Source organism: Puma concolor, chromosome C1 (genome assembly GCF_028749965.1).
Source record: "Puma concolor isolate L17-30 chromosome C1, mPumCon1.1.hap2, whole genome shotgun sequence".
Taxonomy (NCBI): Eukaryota; Metazoa; Chordata; class Mammalia; order Carnivora; family Felidae; genus Puma; species Puma concolor.
In genome coordinates this window covers 202,070,436-202,091,059 of record NC_141674.1, presented here as the reverse complement: position 1 = coordinate 202,091,059, position 20,624 = coordinate 202,070,436, and the positions used below count along the sequence as shown (strand labels likewise).

General features: G+C 43.2%; 1 protein-coding gene, 1 long non-coding RNA gene and 1 other non-coding gene across 7 annotated transcripts in view; 1 reads left to right on the top strand and 2 right to left on the bottom strand.

The window, feature by feature from the left end:
* Positions 1–20,624, bottom strand: part of XRCC5 (X-ray repair cross complementing 5) — a 134,979-nt gene that overhangs the window by 79,870 nt on the left and 34,485 nt on the right. For all 5 annotated transcript variants that reach the window (XR_015255534.1, XM_086719577.1, XM_025934019.2 and 2 more), the window contains 3 exons: positions 13,569–13,765; positions 4,942–5,035; positions 3,180–3,249 (listed from right to left, as the gene is read on the bottom strand). Coding sequence is in view for 4 of the 5 variants with exons in the window: in XM_086719577.1 (XP_086575703.1) it covers positions 3,180–3,249; positions 4,942–5,035; positions 13,569–13,765 (361 nt within the window). In the remaining variant the exon portion in view is untranslated. The remainder of the gene's footprint in view (positions 1–3,179; positions 3,250–4,941; positions 5,036–13,568; positions 13,766–20,624) is intronic.
* On the top strand, positions 7,379–20,608 carry LOC147578664 (uncharacterized). The gene is made up of 3 exons (XR_015255537.1): positions 7,379–7,572; positions 18,776–18,927; positions 20,482–20,608. It is a non-coding gene; the product is annotated as an uncharacterized LOC147578664 (long non-coding RNA).
* LOC112849185 (U1 spliceosomal RNA) lies at positions 18,773–18,935 on the bottom strand. Its single transcript, XR_003222609.1, has one exon. It is a non-coding gene; the product is annotated as a U1 spliceosomal RNA (small nuclear RNA).

Here is a 20,624-nt window from a genome sequence, read left to right as displayed (position 1 = left end):
AAGTATCAGCAGCCGGAAAGAACACATTCCCGGGGTTCAGTGTCATCTCTATGCCAATAAGCTTAGAACAAGAAATATCCCTCACACGGAAAGCCAGAAGATATGAAACTGTGTAGATGCCTACTGCAGACTGTTGGTGTCAAAGTGACAGGGTCACAATACTCACGCTGACCACACTATTAGGCCAGATGGAAAGAAATACCCACATTTTAGTTTAATAGATGAACAGGTCAAGTTCTAAGGGTGAAACAACCTTACCATTTATTACTGATCATGCTTTTGGCAACTGAATTTAAAAAGCAAATCTACTGGAGGAAAGAGAAGAGCTTCTCTCTCCCTGACCCTTGGCACAGATCCTTGGGAGGGACGGAGGAGGTCAATACCAGAAAGGTAGCTTCAAGTCTGGAGGATGACTTTCGGCTTCAAGGGAAGTGAGTCTTCACTCACAAAGGGGCTTAGTAGAGATGTGGAACAAAGGTAGACCATGTAGAACAAAGGTAGGAAAAGTAATGAACAAACAAAATGTCTGGAGAGTGAAGCAAGGACAGAAGGGCAAAAGGGAAGCCAGGTTAGGACCACAAAACAGAACCGGTGCTGACAAGTGTGCAGTCCCATTTTCCCAGAGCCCTGCAGAAAGTCTGCCTTTGTGAGGTCACTGCAGAGCTCTCACTGACCGAGTCCTAGCCAGAGGAACAGAGGGACCCCACCATCACACCAGCAGTTCACCAGGACTCAGTCACATTCAACATAAAAGGAGCAAAGGTTTAAAATACATGACCTTATTATGTCTGAACAACAACAAAAATGCGTAGGAAAGGAGGGCATTAGCAATCAGGACAAAGTCAGCTAAGTAGACAAATCCAGTATTTGAAAACGATAGGGATTCGAATCCCTGACTGCTCTGGAGGGAAGTTCATCTCTTCTAGTTTTATAGTTTTCAATCTGTAAAGTGGGGAGAATGATACCTATTGTAACTTGTATGTCATCTAGAGGTCACTTGCCCTTGTTATTTTCACAAGACTGCTTCGAATCCCCAATCGCATGGCCTGCGAAACATGGTTTTCCCGATGTGCGAGCAAATTCTTAGGAATTTACTCTCTCCTGACCTCTTCAGGCTCTGGTCTCTAATGCCCTGAGGTCCTTTCTCTGCTCTACCTGAAGTAATTCCAGACCAAACTACTGCCTCTTCACCAGCTTCCCCAAATAGAACACTCAAACCAAGGATTCCTGAGTTTTACTGACACCGAATATGTGCAGTCGTGAGCTGGGAACACAACGTAGAATGCTGTGTCCTTATATAAATACCCATTCCACTTCCTCTCTTCCACTTTCGGATCATCCCCTCCTGTCCTGAACTAGCTCCAGTTTTTCTACTTCTATGATGTTAGTAGCTTCCCTCTCCTCTGAAGCCTGACTGGCCAACCACCAAAGCCTGGGGACAGAGACTCAGCCTCTACCTTAAGCAGTTATCAAGATATTTTTCCCAATTAAAAAAATTATTTTTCTTAGAAAATTCTGGCACCAGCCGTCAAAGCTCTACCATCTTCTCCGTTTGCTCACATGACTGCAAGATTGCTATGAGGGTTAATGAGACAAATAATATAATAGCTCAGCATATGCTATTATATATAGAATATGCTGGCACAATGACTTGAACACAGCAGACACTAGTGGCTGCCTTTACGATTGTGATGATGCCAGATTTAGTCCCTGAAGAGACCACACCTATACCAGCCAGAAAGACCAATCACTTCTAAAGGGAGGTCCTTTGACTTTGGCCAAGGTAACTGACAACCTATAATCAAAAGCTAAGAAGGCCTCCATCTTTCTGCAAAAACATAATCATGATAGACGATGGCTGACTTGTCACTGCATTCTTCCAAACACAGTCACAACAGCCAAGCAGCCAAGCAGAACACACAGCACTGGTTAAGACGTTTTGAATGCTTCCTTTGATCGTCCCCTGTATGAAGGAGAGAAATCCCAAAAGTAGAAGTTTCCACCAAGCCTTCCACAAAGCTGCCACTTTAATTTCCTTCTTCTATTTAGATGTAGTTCTGCTTTGTATTAAACTCAAAAGCGAATCTTCTCCTATATAGCGCTTCTTAACAGGGCAAAAAGCTCTTTCCCCATCTCAAAACACAAGACATACATAGATTATCATAACCATGAAGCTCCTCTTCCTCCGGAAATTCTCTTGAGCTGGCCGTCTGACGTTCCTGCCAACAAGACGTGGTCTAGTAGGCTGCACGCTCTGGGGCTCAGCTGGTTACGAATGCTTTTGGGCAGGAGCACAGCACATCCAGGCAGCTTGCTAGGATCCTCAGACCCTTAAGAAGTAACCTACACCTATGCTAGGCACTGCAGATGATTAAACTAGACTGTATAAAGTTTTCTAACATTTAGGAGTCATTTTGCCCCTAAAAGGCCAAGAAGTAGGAAAAGAGGTTCTGTGCACACATTAGCGTAAACACGCAGAAACGCAGCTCACAGACAGGTCTGCCTCTGAAAGGCAACAATGAATACAATGCTGTTGTAGACACAAACCAGCAGGGTTACAACTGCCAGCTGCTACTCCTTAAAGGGTTAATGAACAAGAACTTGACCACCACCAAGTGAATGAATGTTGGTCCCGGACCCTCCGTCCATCCCAGGAAACTTTTAATATTAGTCCCAGCCTAAATGGAATTCCAGGTTACAATTCATCAAAAGAAGACTGTGAGGATGTAGGCGATATCAGAAAGATCAAATCTAGGGGTAGTAGCAAGGTAACCTGGGACTTCTATAAAGAAGCTCAAACCCTTAGGCTTCGAATAAGAACTATGGGTCACTGAAAATAGGAAGATATGACAAAACTGTTTTATTCCAAGCTCACTCACAAGACCCCAAAGAACTTCAATGAAGTGGAACCATAAGCTCTAAGGCTCTGGCCAACAGTTTTCTTAACAGAAAGACCTACAAGTTAGTTCTTTTCCTGCTGGGGCAGACCTGTGTTGCTTCAGTGCTCAGAATGTTGCTTCGGTGAGCTCCCCAGTAATGGAGAGTCACAAAGGTCCACCAGGAAAGAAAGTTGCTACATAGAAAGGATACCAACAAAGGACTACACTTCCCAATCCAGAGTATAAAGCCATTACCCTGATTATCTCTCTTAAATGCATAACCAGTGGCATATCACTCACCTTCCTCAAAGCTGGCTTTCTTCTGCCTCACTAGAACACGGAAGTTCTCAGCAGGATTCACACTTCCGACCTAGAATACAGGCACAGACAATAAACCTGAAGATCGCTTCTGTTTCTGGCAGCACCCCAGGCAACACAAGATGGCTTAATGTGGTAAGTGTGCTTTTATAAAATAAACCCAAAGACAAAGACAAGGCCCTTTCTATTCATTTCTAGTTCCAGGCTTCTGTGAAAAGCAAGCAGATTCCTGTGGCCAAAGAGCCGCTGTCTGTACTTGTACTCACCTCTCTTGAAGCAAGATGACTTCTTTCCAGAGATGTTGGCAGTATTACAACACAAGTCACCAGCCAACTCAGCTACAAGCTTTATGTGACACAGTGCTGGTACGTCCAGACACCCAGCCAATTAGGAAGGGGAGGATTCCGCAGTGCGGGGTCAGTTCAGAATAGATTTGCCCCGCTGCAGATGACATGAGAAACAGCAGCCGGTTGCTTGGTTTGCTGACTCCTTGGCACTGAAGTTTTGGTAGAACATACAAACATGCCCAAGCTGAACGTGTCCCCCCAAAGTAAAAGCAGACGTTGTGTAAAGATTTACTACAGTGCTATGTGGGGAAGTCTCAAAGATGAAACGCTCTGCCACACTTGATGGCACTTCCTGATCACATGTGGGTCTTTAACCTTCCACTGCCAACCTTAATAGGCCCGATGTTTCACTCAGTTCACAGGGGAGAAGACAACAGGGTTCTATTATGGTTGGTAAACTTTGGTACAAAATGTACTGAAGTTTCCAGTTTGCTCTGGGCTAGCAGTCAGAAAAGCTCTCAGAACAAATAAGGTCATGATTTTTTCCCTTTACTATAAAACACTGAAATAAAATCCAAGTAATTTTCAGATGTTTAGTTTTTCTGAGAGCATTTCTTTTTGAGGTTGGAAAAAGGCATGCCCTAATGCTATCTATCCTGCCTAGTGTATTTGACTAGTGAGGGACAACTTTTAAGAATCACTGATTATAGGGGTGCCTGGGTAGCTCAGTCGGTTAAGCATCCGACTTCGGCTCAGGACATGATCTTGTGGTTTGTGGGTTCCAGCCCCGCATCAGGCCCTGTGCTGACAGCTCAGAGCCTGGAGCCTGCTTCGGGTTCTGTGTCTCCCTCTCTCTCTGCCCGTCCCCCACTCATGCTCTGTCTGTCTCTCTCTCTCCTCTCGCTCTCAAAAATAAACATTAAAAAAATTAAGAAAAAAAGAATCACTGATGAAAAATAATGCCACAACATAATGTATCCAAGTTCCAAAATCTTCCATTAAAAAAAGGTCTCAGTGTCAAAGGATACTTGGTTCGGGAAGTCTTAAGCTTATAAGACCTGTTCTGAAGTTGTACATTAGAAAAGAAATAGAGGAGTTACGCTCTTAAATTTTACGTATTTGGAGCCTAAGACCCATACCATCAACCTCCACTTATCCTATCATTTTAACTAAACAGAAAGCTGCAAAATAAAGCCAACCAAAATAGCTCCACAAAAAGGGCTACCACTTAAGCTGTTCCATGTGCTACATATTATACGGTGCTCTAAGTACTATATGTCATATAGAGAATTCTACAGGAAACTCCCTGACAATAAAGGAAGCAGTGTGGGAAGGGCATGTATGGTTCATATACCGAAAGGACCAGAGAAAGTGATTTATTAAAGGACTAACAAAAACTGATGCAATCTGCCCCAAGTCCCAACCTTCCCAAAAGGCCCTGGAAAAGTTCTGCTTACTCTGGTGACACTGCCTTCAGCCAGGCTGGAGACACTAAAGCATGCTTCCCCTTCCTGAGTCTTCAGTTTTTTAGAGGCGGGTCCCTCTTCATGGCTGGAAAAGAAATAAATGGGTTTTGTCCCCCCCCCCAAAAAAAAAACCAGAATAAACAACAGGAAACCCAGACTTGGCTGACGTGTAAAGTATACATTTCTTTTTCACATGTCAAAAATGAACACCCGCACTTACTCCCTCTTTAAAGAAGAAGCCTGCCTCCTTCTCGCGGCCCCAGGACTCCTGCCGGCCTGGCGGGAGCAGAGCAGCCCTGGCTGTGCCTCACGGCGCCACAGAAGTCATAATCCGCAGCCGCGTCATGCGGCCCCCGCCAAGGATGAACCGCAAGCACAGGGAGAGGCAATGCAGCGTTTCACGAAGAGACCCGTTTGCCCTTCAGAAAGTATTTGCTAGTTTCTGTCCCAGAATCGATATCTATTAGCTTTCCATGGACACAGATGACCTTTGGGTCTACTATCCCATCTTCTCCATCATGGATGTGAGAGCTTTGTAAGCTTCTACTCACAGCTGTCAAAACTTACTAGACAATCCCTAATTAAATATGTAAGACCTTATTCTTAGAGAAGTCTTAAACTTAAAAAACCACTTTCAAAAAAAGCCTTTTAATTTGTTCTTTTATAAGCCTAATTCTGTTTTGGGCAATATGCTAACAGTCTACCAGCATCTGTGTGGTAAGGGAAAGAGGATTCCAAGGATTTATATCAAACATCTTGTCTCAAGTAACCGGCTGGCTTCAACAGCCTGCCTTAAAGTCAAGAGGAGGACAAATTAATTGCAAAGGAGAAGAAATCAAATTCAAAGACTCTGCCCATAATCTCCCATAAGCTGATGAACATATAGAGATATGAAGACTTTCCCCCAGACAAATAATCAATCTAGGCCAAAAGTAGCTGTCAAGAAATGGCTGAAGGAGGAGGGACGTTAGTAACTAAGATCTAGTGTTTCTAAGCGTGAGGTGTTTTCGTTCAAAAGCCCTAACTTCAGAGAATGAGTCTTGAAGAAGAGGTTATTCTAAAAACAAAGAAAAATGAGGTATGAGCTGGCTTATTCAATGATATTTCAATAATGAGTCTTCTCTTCCAGTGGGATAAAAGGACCGAAGCAATTGTTACAGCCTCACAAACATGAACTGAAACTTTTTATTACTTGACATCTTTCCCATTGGCCACGTGCCTTTTTCCCTTTGAGAAGTAAAGAAAAGAAGACAAAAGGATGGGGACGAGGAAACATTAAAAGGGGTGAGTCATCCAGAGTTCTTTCCACCACGTAGAATAAGAAATAAACACAAAACCTTGATGGCAAAAATGGAGGAAAAATGCACAAGCCCAAAGGAGCATGAAATTCCATCAGAATTTGAGTCTGTTAAAGAAAAAGTCACAGCCATTCAGTTCACCTTTGCCAGTTCTTCCCAAGGGACAGAAAACATGGTGCTCCTGGATCCCAGTCTCACTTTTCCCACTGACTAACCCTGGACTCTTACACCTTCTTGAAGGAATTGATTTTGAAGATATATTAATTTTTTTATACATAGAGTTTAAAGTCTAGTAAGTGACTCCTGTCTCTGGTCTTCTGTTTGCTCCTTAGAAAAACACTATGATGAAAAGTACCATGAGCATATCAACTACTCATCTACTGTCTTCCAAAACCACAAATTAACTTAGACCGTGGTGAAAAGAAGTATGAGATATCCAAAGTGCTATGCTAAGTTCTGTGAGAATGCAAGGTTGAGTTGCATGAAGAATTTCTTAAACCCTCCAAAATAAGGTTCTAGGGAAGGAAGGACAAAGCGACATATATATCAATCCTCCAGGACTGGGCAGGTAAAGGCAATAAGCAGAAAGTAGTAAAAATTTGAATACGGTTAATATTCTCAAGATTGAACCATTTAATAGCATTATTAGGAATTTTACAAATATTAAACTAATCATGTCTCTCGGTGGTGGGAAAGGGCAAAGACTCTCATCCCAAAATTACCTATGAAGAAGCCGAGCTCTGGAGGACAGAAATTATCTACGCAAGACTCCAGCAGACATACAAATGTCAACAGCTACTGCATGTGGATATTGGAACCATGGATAATTTATTGTACTTTCTCATTTTCTTACTGTCTTTTGTAAATCTGTATACATTTTTAAACTCATTTTTTTGGTCAAACATTTACCTAATACTATGTGCTGGCCGCTAAGCTCTACTGTAAATGTACAAAAATTAATATGTAATCAACACTTTAGGAAATTCAGCCAAATATAAAAGATAGATATGTAAACAGGCAATTAACAAACTACTGTGGCAAGCAGCATATCCTCTGAGAGAATAGCCAGTTGCTGTCCTGGGCTGAGGCAGGAGAGGCAGGCTGGGAAGTAGTGAGATAGGAGGCCGGGAAATACAGTAGTCCCCCCTTATCCATGGTTTTGCTTTACAGTTTCAGTTACCCGCCATCAACTGTGGTTTGAAAGCAGATGACTTATGGTGAGAAGGTCAACAGTAGCCTAATACTATGTCACTATAGCTACATCCTTCACCTCACTTCATCTCATCACATAGGCATTTTATCACCTCACATCATCACTAGAAAGGTGAGTACGGTGTAACAAGACATTTTGAGAAAGAGAAGGAGAGAGACCACATTCACAGAACTTTTATTACAGTATACTGCTATAATTGTTCTAGCTGATTATTAGTTATTGTTGTTAATCTCTTACAGATATATGTGTGTACAGGAAAAGAAACATAGTATGTATAGTGTTCAGTACTATCCATGGTTTCAGGCACCTGCTGGGGGTCTTGAAACGTCCCCCCCCGTGGGTAAAGTGGGACTACTGTACCTAAATCATAGACACAGACACTGTGAGGAAAGAAAGGGGTTCTCTAGGGAGCTGGATTATGGATAGTTGCTTCTTTTCTGTCTGCTTATCTAGCTTTTCTCACTTGTGTAACAGAGTTTGATCTTAAGCTGATGCTAATGGAAAGCCACTAAAGCAAGTTTTTACTCAGGGGTCCAAGGATAGTGCCAAGAATTTGTGAACTACCTGAAATTACATGCCAAATTTAGTTTGTTAGGGCATTTTCCTGAAGAGAGGGTTCATAGTTTTTACCAGATTACTAAGTGGGTCCATCACACACATACACACACACACACACACACACACACACACACACACACACACACACACAAAGATTAAGGAACACTGCATTAAAGAATTTTAAGCAAAGAAGGAATGTGATCAGATTTGTTTTTTTGAAAATCACTCAGATAGCAAATGCAGAATGGATTGGAAACAGGTAAGACTTGAATGAGGGAAATCAGTCAAGGGGTCATCTCAGAAAGCAGGCTAAACTGAGGCCTACAGAAGAGCAGTGGCAATTTGAGATGCTAATAAGAGCTAACTTTTTTTTGTTTTAACTTTTGCCACTTGCCAGTCACTATGCTAAGCATATTTAAAATACCTCAGGGGCGCCTGGGTGGCACAGTCGGTTAATTGTCTGACTCTTGATCTCAGCTCAGGTCACGATCTCACAGTTTACGATTTTGAGCCCCATATTAGGCTCTGTGCTGATGGCGTGGAGCCTGCTTGGAATTCGGTCTCTCCTTCTCTCTGCCCCTCCCCAACTTGTGCGTGTGCACGCATGCTCTCTCCCTCTCTCTCTCAAACTTAAAAAAAATTTTTTTGAATTAAAAAAAAAAGCCTCAGTTAAATTTCACAATGACACTATGAATTAGCTATTATTATTGACCTTTTACAAATGAACAAACCAAGGTTCAAAAGGGCCTGACCTTGTCTAGAAGCACACATTAGTTAAGGGGGTCCACAATTAATTTTGTACTCCCAGCCCTTCTCCTATACAGCCTCCTGAAAGGTGGGTATTTGTTACTGCCACTCAACACTGAGCAGCTTGCCAATTTTAACCACCACTGAAAGGAAATACTTCGATTTTGATCCATCGCTACCTGACTGCAAAATCAATGCTATCAGCCACTATACTAACCTGAGGCGAAAGGAGGAGATTTGAGGTAAATCTAACATAACTTGGTAAACCAATCAGACATGCAAAGTAAAGGAAAGGTCTGACTCCCTGGAAATTAGGTGTCAGTCACCGAAACAGAGAAGAACAGCATGAACAGGACTTTGAAGGCAGCACGGGAGGAGATGGAAGATGATGAAGTCATTTCTGGACACACTGAACTTGAGGGATCTATAGACACCTCAGAGGTCCAGAAAACAGGATGGAAACATATTAGAGTGGGCAGATATTTGGTAGTTCTTGAAGACATGTACATAAAATAATAAAAGGTCTTAGGACACGCACTGCTAAGGCGATAAGGCATAATGATTGAGAAGGCAAGCTCTGGAGTCAGGCTGTGTGCATGGAAATCCTTTCTCCAACACCTAACCCGCTGTGGTCTTGGGCAAGTGTCTTATCTTCTCTGAGCCTCGGTGTCCTCGGCTTTAAGAGGAGGTTAACAGAAGAATCTACTCCACAGGACAGTCAAGACAGCCGACACGGGTAACGCATGTGGAGCACTCAGCCCGTACCCGTGTCCGATAAATGTCAGCTCTTTCTGAGGAGTCCTTCGGAACAGAACAACATTTAAGGTGGGTGGGGGGAAGAAAGCAGACCCCAGAGGAATCTGAGATGAATCTGCAAAGGCTTAGAAAGGAAAATCTGGAGACGTGGAAGTTAAACCTTCCCGAAGGTTTCAGGGAAGTGGTGGTAGCTGGGAAAAGCAGCAGTGTGGACTATTGTTCCAATAAGCCTAGCTCACGGAAGGAAAGAAGATGGAAACAGGTAGCAGTCTGAGGGAGAAAGCTGAGGGGATGACTGTATTTTGTTTTAGAGAAAAGAAATACGATGTTAACATGTGAGGACAAAGGAGCTGGTATGGAGGGAGAAGATAAAAATACAGAATGAGGGAAGAAATTATTAGTGGATGAAGGTACCAGATGAGACAGAAGATGGCATCTCAGGACACAGGCAAAAGTCTGACTTCGGGCAGGATGATGTACCCCATTCCACTGAGACAGGAAAGAGGAAGTGAAGGCAGATGCAAAACAGGTATATGGGAGATGGGCCAGAAAACTGAGGCATCCCCACCTACCGGGCCTCGATCTTCCCCATGACCATTATCACCATCTTCATCACTGCCGTAGTTGCCACAGATGTGCCCAGGACGTGATGAGCAGTTTGTAAATCGGTTCTGCACAAACACTGTACGCTTACTATGTGTTAGGCACTGTGTTGGGTTCTAGACACACAACTGCCAACGGCGTGTCTTACTCAATGAACCCGCGTGACAACTCCATGAGAGCTATTCCTAGTATCCCTGGTCACCCACCAGGAAACTGGAGCTGAGGGCTGGTAAGCAAGTCGGGCCTAAGGTCACGCTGCAGAGTGAGGGGACCAACTCACATGTCTGACTCTAGAGTCTAAACCAGTAACCAGGTGCGGCTGGTCGTGGAGGTAGGTGGGGAGGAGTCTTAGCAGACTTGAATAGAAAAGTTTAGACTATTGAGCACAGAGACAAAAAGGCATCAGAGGCACATACACAGTTAGTTGCACAAACAGGATTAGACCTCCAATGTCCTAATTCTCACGTTTAAGTTCCCTGTCCAAGAGATGACATTTTCATTTCAGGGGTATGCAGCAACATTAAGGGAAACAATGCTGTAGACGATAAGGGCATGAATACATTTTTGGACTGCAATGTCACAAGGTGCTCTTATCTTCTTCAAATGAACAAATCACTCATGATATTCGGGATTCAACAGGTCCAGCGTGAATACTAGATCTTCTCAAACAGTCCATATTTTAATGGATAATGATGCTGTTATTGCTTTGGGTTCTGACTACTGCCTTCAAACTGCTTCAATATCTGTGATTTCACTGTTATAATATCTCTTGAGATGAGGCTGTTTTTAGATGGAGAAATTCTCCTAAAGGTGAGATTATTTAACCAAAATCAGATCACGAGTGACATAGCTGGAATAAAAACTGATGATTTCCAGTTCAAAACTCTTGTTTTGGCCTCTGACACTTCCTGAACAGATATTTGCCCCTCACCTCTATGACGGAAATATGTACCTGGGACATGGAGATGCTGAAAATACACAAAAACATAGCCAGTTGTTAGCAATTTTTCCCCCTTTGGGAGACCGCCTCTAAAGCTGATTGAAGCCTTGTCATTAAAATTGAGGGGTTTTAAGATCCCTGCAGAAGGGAGTCATTCCTCTTGAATACAAGAGTTCCCACCTACGGGCCTCAATAAATATTTGTTCAATGCGCCATTTCTGCAGCTCTTAAAAACTCGTACGACTTCCGAGAAGAAAGGGTAGAGAATAGGAGTATGAGTAGGTGTGTGTGACCGAGATAATTCCCGGGCTGGTTACTTGGCTATGTCGCAAACCACTGTGGGAGCAAAGAACAAGAAGCCCGTACACTCGGGCTTCCTGAAAGAGTGAGCATGAGAAGCAGGGATGAAGGTGTAATCACCGCAGGGATCAAAATCACAGAACAACAGTCTTTTGGGCCTATGTGGTGTGTTTTTTAACCAGCTAATTTACATTTTAATCAACGGGAGGAGGGGAAAACGGCCCATTTCTTTCCCACAACACCAGAAGGTAATCAAGATCATGAACTGGAGCTTTAATACAGAGAGAGAACAGCCACATGACTGCACTGAGGCTACGGCAAGTCTGTCAAGGGAAGAAAAGGACTCAGAATTTATTGAGCTGTTCTTAAATCCTAACCCAGAGGGATACAGGTGGATGAGGAAAGCAGAGGGAAAGTGGATTTTTAGTGAGTCTTTCTATGCGGAAGAAGGCATGACAGACTACAAAAACCATAAAACTCTCCAGCATGTGTTAGGAATGCATATGGTACACTATACCAATCCCATGATTCTTTTTTTTTTTTTTTTCCAATTCTGGCAAAGCTTGGGGTATTAACCTCTAAAAGGTCACAGTACATGCAAAGCTTTCCATTCAACTTGGAAGATAATTCACTAAATTAACAATTTATAGAACCCTGTGAAGGTTTCTGAAAAATACTCCATACTTCTCCAATGGGGTATTTACAAACAATATGCTTTACTTTTGTCAATATACAGCTGTGGGAAGGAAATTAAAGGAAAAAGAAATTAAGGTCTAAAACTGAATCTTAGAAGGCACTGTAAAGAAATGAATAGATCATTTTGATTTGGGGAGAAAAGTCACCAATAACCAAAGCCACACCTGGTAAAATCAATGTTATCCACCCAAATGATTCCAGATAATCAAGAACAACTTCTTACGGTTTTTGTTTTGCTTTGAATGGAAACTGATACAGATTCTGAACAGAATCTGATGAGGGAGAAAACGTACTAGCTATCTGAAAGCTTGATCATAGGAAAAGCATTCTGCAGTCCTTAAACTATAAATCCCTTCCTATTGGTGTAACCAAGTACATCCCTGATAGAGAAGCTAAAGAAGAGCCAGGTTTTCATCCTCCCTCCCACTTTTCCTCCAAAAATCTCACTGCTATTCTCTGATACCAACCTCTGACTGAAAAACTTATGACCTTCACCCTGCCCTCTCAACCCCAGCACTCTACTTCAAAAACAGTAGAAGTGCCACTCTGGAAAATAGTGTGGAGGTTCCTCAAAAATTTTAAAATAGATCTACCCTATGACCCAGCAATAGCACTGCTAGGAATCTACCCAAGGGATACAGGAGTGCTGATGCAGAAGGGCACTTGTACCCCAATGTTTATAGCAGCACTCTCAACAATAGCCAAATGATGGAAAGAGCCTAAATGTCCATCAACTGATGAATGGATAGAGAAGTTGTGGTTTACATACACAATGGAATACTACTTGGCAATGAGAAAGAATGAAATTTGGCCTTTTGTAGCAATGCGGATGGAACTGGAGAGTGTTATGCTAAGTGAAATAAGTCATACAGAGAAAGACAGATACCATATGTTTTCACTCTTATGTGGATTCTGAGAAACTTAACAGAAGACCATGGGGGAGGGGAAGGGGGAAAAAAAAAGAGAGGGAGGGAGCCAAACCATAAGAGACTCTTAAAAACTGAGAATAAACTGAGGGTTGATGGGGGGTGGGAGGGCGGGGAGGGTGGGTGATGGGCATTGAGGAGGGCACTTCTTGGGATGAGCACTGGGTGTTATATGGAAACCAATTTGACAATAAATTTCATTAAAAAAAATAATGTTAGATCCCTAAAAAAAAAAAAAAAAAAAGAAACAAAGAAAAACAGTAAAAGTTAGTGTTGGATGTTCAAAAACTGTTTAGCCTTCCCATTAAACATAAACCACCAAGAATGTGAGGCCGATCAAAACATCAACAACCCAGGAGGTAGCTCTAAATTCCAGGTGAACAGTAGGGATAAAATCTATCTACAATGGAGACAGAGGAGAAACCAGTATTTTCAATGCAAGGGTCAAACATCAAAAGGTTTCTTCCTTCCACCTTTGTGGTTCCACAAACCCATATGCAACCCTCAATTCCAGAGCTCCTCTAAGACTACCACCAGTCTCAAGTACTCCAAAGTCCAGTGCAACTGCATCGAGTACTTACTTGTCTGGGAAAATGTTCTGAGCAGGCACCTGATCCTTTTTCTTGGTGGCTTCAGTCAGAGGGAAAACGGTCTTTATTTTAGAGAGAGGAATCTGACATTTAGCTGTCACCTCAGCAGGGGGATCCAGCATATTCAAAATATGCTGCTGAATTGGGGGCAGAGGCTCTTGGGGATGTAAAGCTCTGTGCGCCAGACACTGTGGAAAAGGCAGAAGGGTTTTAAAACACAGATGCAGACACCATATACAATTTCTTTATACTTTTCTGGTCAGAGACCCTCTATCTTTGGTTTGGGAGGGCTACAGGATTCCTACCACATGTAAAAGAGAACAAAGAGGGTGGCCTCGGGACCACCTTGGTTTGCAGGACACCAGCAGTGTCTACAACCGGATCTCAGCCGAGCGGCACCATGAGCGGGAGGCCTCCTAGAACAGAGGCTCATCTTATAAACAGAGGCTGCTGCTTCCACCACCTGGACAATATGTGGGGTTCTCTAAAACACATTAATTCCAAGGGCCTCGAATCCTTTTACCTCCCTTCAGAAGACTGCTTTCCCCCTCGCATAATCTTAGAAAACGACGTGTGGTAGATGAAACGGGGCTAAAACAGAGCCACTATGCTCGGTGAGTCCCAGGAAGAAATCTGCGAGAGAGATGAGAATGCTGGTCTGTCCCAAACCTCCCCAGAGTGCTCAGTTTGGGCTCCTCTCCACCGGTCTACCCACTTCTGTCCATCTCCTCTCCCAGCACTCTCGTCCGGGGACCATGCCCCCTCGCGTGGGCCACCAGTCACCTTCTAACTGGTCTCCCAAAATCTACTTTCAGTATTCTGTGCAGCCAATGCCCTTACTGTGACCCTAAGAAGTCACGCACACCACGGCTCCTGCACGCCTCCCTCGTCTGCCACCTTCCTCCTTGCTCGTCACAACCCAGCTACACTGGGCCCTGCCTGTTTCCCTCAGGTGCCAGGCTCGTGCTAGTCTTTGGGTCCTGAGTTTATCGCTCTCTCTGCCTCACCGGCCTTCCCCTAGATCTCAACAGAGTTGAGCCTTTTTTTAATCCTTCTGTTCTTTGCCCAACTATGATCTCCTCAGAGAGGCCTACTTGGACACTGTGAAGGAACCCCTCCATACCCAGCCTGCCACCCAGCTATTTTCTATCATTACCCCTGTTTTACAGTTTTCATAGCATTTGTCAGTATCTAAAATGATCAATTTTGTAGTTTACTTACTATTTAACCTTCCCTCTTAAAAGAAGAGATCTTGTTTGTCTTGTTTAGTGCTGAATTCCAGGTACTAAAAGCCGTGCCTGGCACACAATAAGCACCTAATAGGTATTGGCCGAAGGACTAAAGTACTCCTTCCCGAGACTCCACCTGTTAACACAAGTGTCGGGAAGCAGCACCAAGAGTGGGGCCAGGGTCCAGGCCAGGTTCTGTGCGGCGCACATGAGTGGTAATCCGGACAGCAAGCCTCCTCCGTTCGGTCACCCGTACCGCTTTCAGTCTGCTCAGCCTGCCTGTAGCGGTGCTGGTGTCTGCCCAGAAAAGTGAATACTCCGAAAAGGAGTGCAGGAAGGTGAGCAAAATGCAACTATCACAGACCTCTCCTTTCCTTTTGCTAGAGAATCATCCCAAAGTTAGGCTGGAGAACACGAGTCCTACTATTCCCACCTTTAAACGATTTGCACACTGGTAATTTTAAAGAAAAAAATCCAGGGAGCTGAAAAGTTCTTACAATTCAAAACACTGTTTCATATCACAAGGTATAGGATTTATAGCACCTCATGAACTGTTTTCCTCCCCTGTAGGAAACGTTAGGCTGGAAGTCTCCATTCTAAAAAGACCAAACAAACAAAAACAAAAAGCCGAAACTTAGATAGTAAATATCACCTGAGTTGACGGCTTCTAGAACTCTGATGTGCTGCTCTGTCATCTCATCTCAACACAGTGACCACACTCGTCCTTCTCCACAGTATATTAATCCGTCTGAGTCTGTTTTCCTCTTTCCTAATCACTCCACTTTCCCCTGAGCACCAGCAACATTAGCTCATTTAATGTGAAGCAAAAGGGGAAACTGAAGTGACTCCAAACCCTGTGAATCTACCCCCAACCTTCTTGTGCACAGTTCTTAATTCACAGTGCTCTCCCTCAGGTCATTAAATTATCTGCAAAGCTTAGAAAGCCCTCAGGACGTAAGCTGTAACCCAACACACAACACAGCAGACGACCTTTCACTTACTCTGGAAGACTCGCTGATACTCACTTAACATCTCTGAGACAACAACTAGAACAAATGGACAAATATCCTACACAACCTCCCCACAGAAAAACACTCCAGTAGGAACTCTAGACAGTTCTTTCAAACAGTGTCATCACCCGCAAGTCGGTAATAATCTACAGGAGATGTGCTAAAGCATCAACCACTCCTACTTTTTCAAAGGTTGTACTTTAGATAAAACTAAGTGGGATACTTATCAAATTCATTCACTCAAAAAAACCTCAATTCATTAAAAAAACTGAGGTAATGAGAAAGTAATGCAATACTTTTTAATAGCAGAGAAGCTGACATTACACTCTTAAACCTATTAATTTGTCTTTTAAGCAACTGTTATTCCTTGATGTGATTTTTGTAATTTGAAAAAGACTAGAAAAAAACCCTGCAGGCCACATGATTAGCTCATAAGTTACGAGCATGTTGATGTTATGAGCATGTTGATTTTAACAACCCTGCATCAATGGTTTAAAAGCCAGTTGTAACTCTACACAAAAAGTGTATCTTTCAGCATTTCTTTTTTTAAAAAATGCTTATTTATTTATTTTGAGAGAGACAGAGAGTGCATGTACAAGCAGGAGAGGGGCAGAAAGAGAGGGAGAGAGACTGAAAATGCCAAGCAGGCTCCACGCTGTCAGGTAGAACCTGACACGGGGCTCGAGCTCACAAACTGTGAGATCATGACCGGAGCTAAAATCAAGGTCAGATGCTCAACTGACTGAGCTACCTAGGCACCCCTTCAGCATTTCTTTGTAAAATTAGAATTAAATTAACCTCATCAACAAACTGATGGGTAACCTCTCCTTCCTTCTGCCCCCTACTCCCAGCTGAGTCACTCTCAGCTATGAATGTTTCATTTATAAAGGAGGTTAAGGAAGTCTTCCTGGGTCCCCCATCCTACCTAGCTTCCTGTATCCTCTCTCCTTCCCTCCATCAGTAGAGCTTTCTCCTGCTCCCACCCCACTATTCCACCACCGCTGGGCCCTCAATGTCAGCAGAGACTTCATGCAGACACTAAAGGCCCTTCGCCATGCTCGCTCACCATCACTCACCAGTGAGCAGCATGAAACTTGCTTTTTCTTTCTGGACACACGGATCACTCCCTGTGCCTTCCAAGGCACCAGCTTCTCCTAGTTCTTTCTACCTCTCTCTTTTTTTTTTTTTTTTTTTTTTTTGGAGAAGGGGAGAATAAGAACGGTTCATTTGTCTTTTAACAACCCTTCTTCTTCTGGCTGTTCCTAATTATTCACTCACACGTTGGTGTGCAGGACTTTGTTTTCTTTTCTTCTCACGCAACGCTTTCCCTAGGTGATCTTGTTCACTTCTATTACCCCAGTGGGGAGGACTCCCAAATCCATATACTTAGTCCTGACTTCTCTCCTGAGGCTCTGCATCCCTATTTCCAACTTCCCACTGGGTGTGTGTACTGGGATAGCCAACTGACAGCTCAAATTTAACACCTGCAAAAACACATGAACTACCTTATCAGTCTGTTCATTCTATATTCCCCATCACAATTAACAGTGATGCCATCCCTCAGGCACCCAAGCTAGGATCCTGTTATCTTTAATTCCTATTCCTCAACTACACCCAGCCCCTCCAGTCCTGTCTCCTCTGCCTTTACATTTTCCCTCTCCACTTTCCCCGTCACTGCTTGAACTCTGGCCTTCAGGGGGCCACTGCAGGTTTCCCAACTGGTCTCTGCTGCACCTCCATGTCACCACCAGAGAGCTATTTTCTAAAAATCTGTCACCCACCTGCGGACAAAATCCTGTGGTGATTTCCCACTGCCTACAGGGCAACATGCAAGCGACTGGCTCTTCACGACCTGCCTGCTATTGAGCTGCCCTGCCCTCTTTTCCATCGTGTCCCCATAGAGCCTCTTCTCCAGCCAAATGGAACGATCTGGAGACTCCCAAATCCAGCACCCTTCTTCCTGTTTCCGTGCTTCTGCACATGCTACTTCTTTTGCCTGGTGTGTCCTCTTCACATTTCCTCAGTGAAGCCTTCCTTAAGTCACCCACGTGCAAGAATCTCTCTTTTCCCCATATGGTTTTGTGCCCACCACTGTTGTACCTATTGGTTTTATGTCTCTACTCCTCTGGGCGGGGGGGGGGGGGGGGGGGGGCGGTGCTTTAAGCAGTGAGCTTATTGTATCTTTAGCTCACAGCACAATGTTAGTACTTAATAAATACGTGTTAAAAAAAAAAAGTAAATTTGGGGCGCCTGGGTGGCGCAGTCGGTTAAGCGTCCGGCTTCAGCCAGGTCACGATCTCGCGGACCGTGAGTTCGAGCCCCGCATCAGGCTCTGGGCTGATGGCTCAGAGCCTGGAGCCTGTTTCCGATTCTGTGTCTCCCTCTCTCTCTGCCCCTCCCCTGTTCATGCTCTGTCTCTCTCTGTCCCAAAAATAAATAAAAACGTTGGAAAAAAAAAATTAAAAAAAAAAAAAAAGTAAATTCAATTTACAAACACCATAGCAATAGTATTTCTTTATACAGACAAACCATATTAGAAACTCTCCCCCACAAAAGAAAGCAAGGTTGGTAAACTGTGAAAATCAAAGCTGCCAGTGTTTGCAGCTTTGAAAGGTAACAATACCTGTGCTTATGGCTTGTTATCTGTTCATCAACCCAATAAACATTTACTGAAGGCAGATGGAATACACCCTAGATAAATCTGCCAAGTATTAGAAGTTTCTATTTCCCACCACGGTGATCAAATGTTTTTGCAAGCTTTCCACACCAACTGGTCTGCTCCTCCCTTCCCTGCAAATGACAAAGGGCTTCAGGTCTTGAAGTCCACTTGTCAAAAACACGAAAGAAGTTTACACAAGTAACATGTACTTGACTGCACTTAGAATACTAGAGTATTCACTGAGTCAGCGCTTTACATGTTAAGCTTTATACTCTCTCATTTTTTTTTTTTTTAAACCAGGAGAAAGTGCTAACACAGTCCCCCACTACCACAAGTTACGCAGTTGAGTTTCCCACATTTGGGGAAGTCACAGGGGTCAGCACATCCAAAGTGCAATAGATAAACCTCACCCTGGGAAAACCACCTTCGCGATCAGGTATCTCTCCTGCCAGGTAAGTTTTTAAGCTTTATATTCTAATTTTGAAGAAAAGATTTGTTTTCACTACTTAAGGAATCACAAGCATTAAAAAACAGGCAGTTCCTTTTGAGTAGAAGATCCCTCAAAATTACATAAGGACCCAATATGGACTTGAGTCAGTCACTTTGAGAAAGGAGTCAAAAGGGACAAGGAGTTGTCTCTCCCTCACCTCCCCATATGTCTACCTGCCCCTGCCCCTGCCCCTGCCCCTGCAAGAGCAGGTCCTCCACTCCTCAGTGAGGAAGACCTAGCCTGAAAAAGCTGCTTGTGATGTTTGTCAGCTCTGTGGGGTTCAGAGAGGGCTCTGTCCTACTGCCAGCAACTTCATCCGGGACTGGAACATTCCTTCAGTCCATCCACTCCCTATCTCAGCACAAGTCAGTCTGCCTATCAGCCTTCCCAGCTGCCCTTAATCCAGTCACCACCTTCCAATTACTTTGGTCCAAGATGCAGAAATACCTATTTTACGTTTTTTTGTGTTTTAGTCACTCTTTAATAATTTAACACTAACCCTCTTTATGCGACCTCTATGCTACCTTTAATTATGAAATTTTTGATAAATGTGGTACTGGAACACTTCTCTAATGTTATTATAAGGTCACAAAAAACTCTCCTACTATTTGCATATAAAAAACAAAGAAAAGTCTCATTCACATAAAATAGAGGAGAAAAGCCTAGAAAAGGCATGAAGAACAATCTGCTCTTTATGAAAAAACTAGCCTTAAAAAAACCCAACAAGACTATAGATGCTGGAGAGGATGTGGAGAAACGGGAACCCTCTTGCACTGTTGGTGGGAATGCAAACTGGTGCAGCCACTCTGGAAAGCAGTGTGGAGGTTCCTCAGAAAATTAAAAATAGACCTACCCTATGAACCAGCAATAGCACTGCTAGGAATTTACCCAAGGGATACAGGAGTACTGATGCATAGGGGCACTTGTACCCCAATGTTTATAGCAGCACTCTCAACAATAGCCACATTATGGAAAGAGCCTAAATGTCCATCAACTGATGAATGGATAAAGAAATTGTGGTTTATATACACAATGGAGTATTACATGGCAATGAGAAAGAACGAAATATGGCCCTTTGTAGCAACGTGGATGGAACTGGAGAGTGTGATGCTAAGTGAAATAAGCCATACAGAGAAAGACAGATACCATATGTTTTCACTCTTATGTGGATCCTGAGAAACTTAACAGAAACCCATGGAGGAGGGGAAGGAAAAAAAAAAAAAAAGAGGTTAGAGTGGGAGAGAGCCAAAGCATAAGAGACTCTTAAAAACTGAGAACAAACTGAGGGTTGATGGGGGTGGGAGGGAGGGGAGGGTGGGTGATGGGTATTGAGGAGGGCACCTTTTGGGATGAGCACTGGGTGTTGCATGGAAACCAATTTGACAATAAATTTCATATATTGGAAAAAAAAAAAAACCAACAAACTAGCCTTCCTACAGAAAAAAGAATTTTTCAAGTATCTTAAATTTACTTCTTTCTCTCCAACAGCTCAAAGTATTTTTATGTTTTTCAGTAGAAGAGGAAGGTATTATTCTTTCATTAAATAAAGCAACTGAAGCCCTCAGAGGACAAAAATGCTTGTGGCCAAGTACACTCTTTTCACCCACTCATTTAAAAAATTTTTCACTCATTAAAAAAAAAAAAAAAAAGACTGGTTCA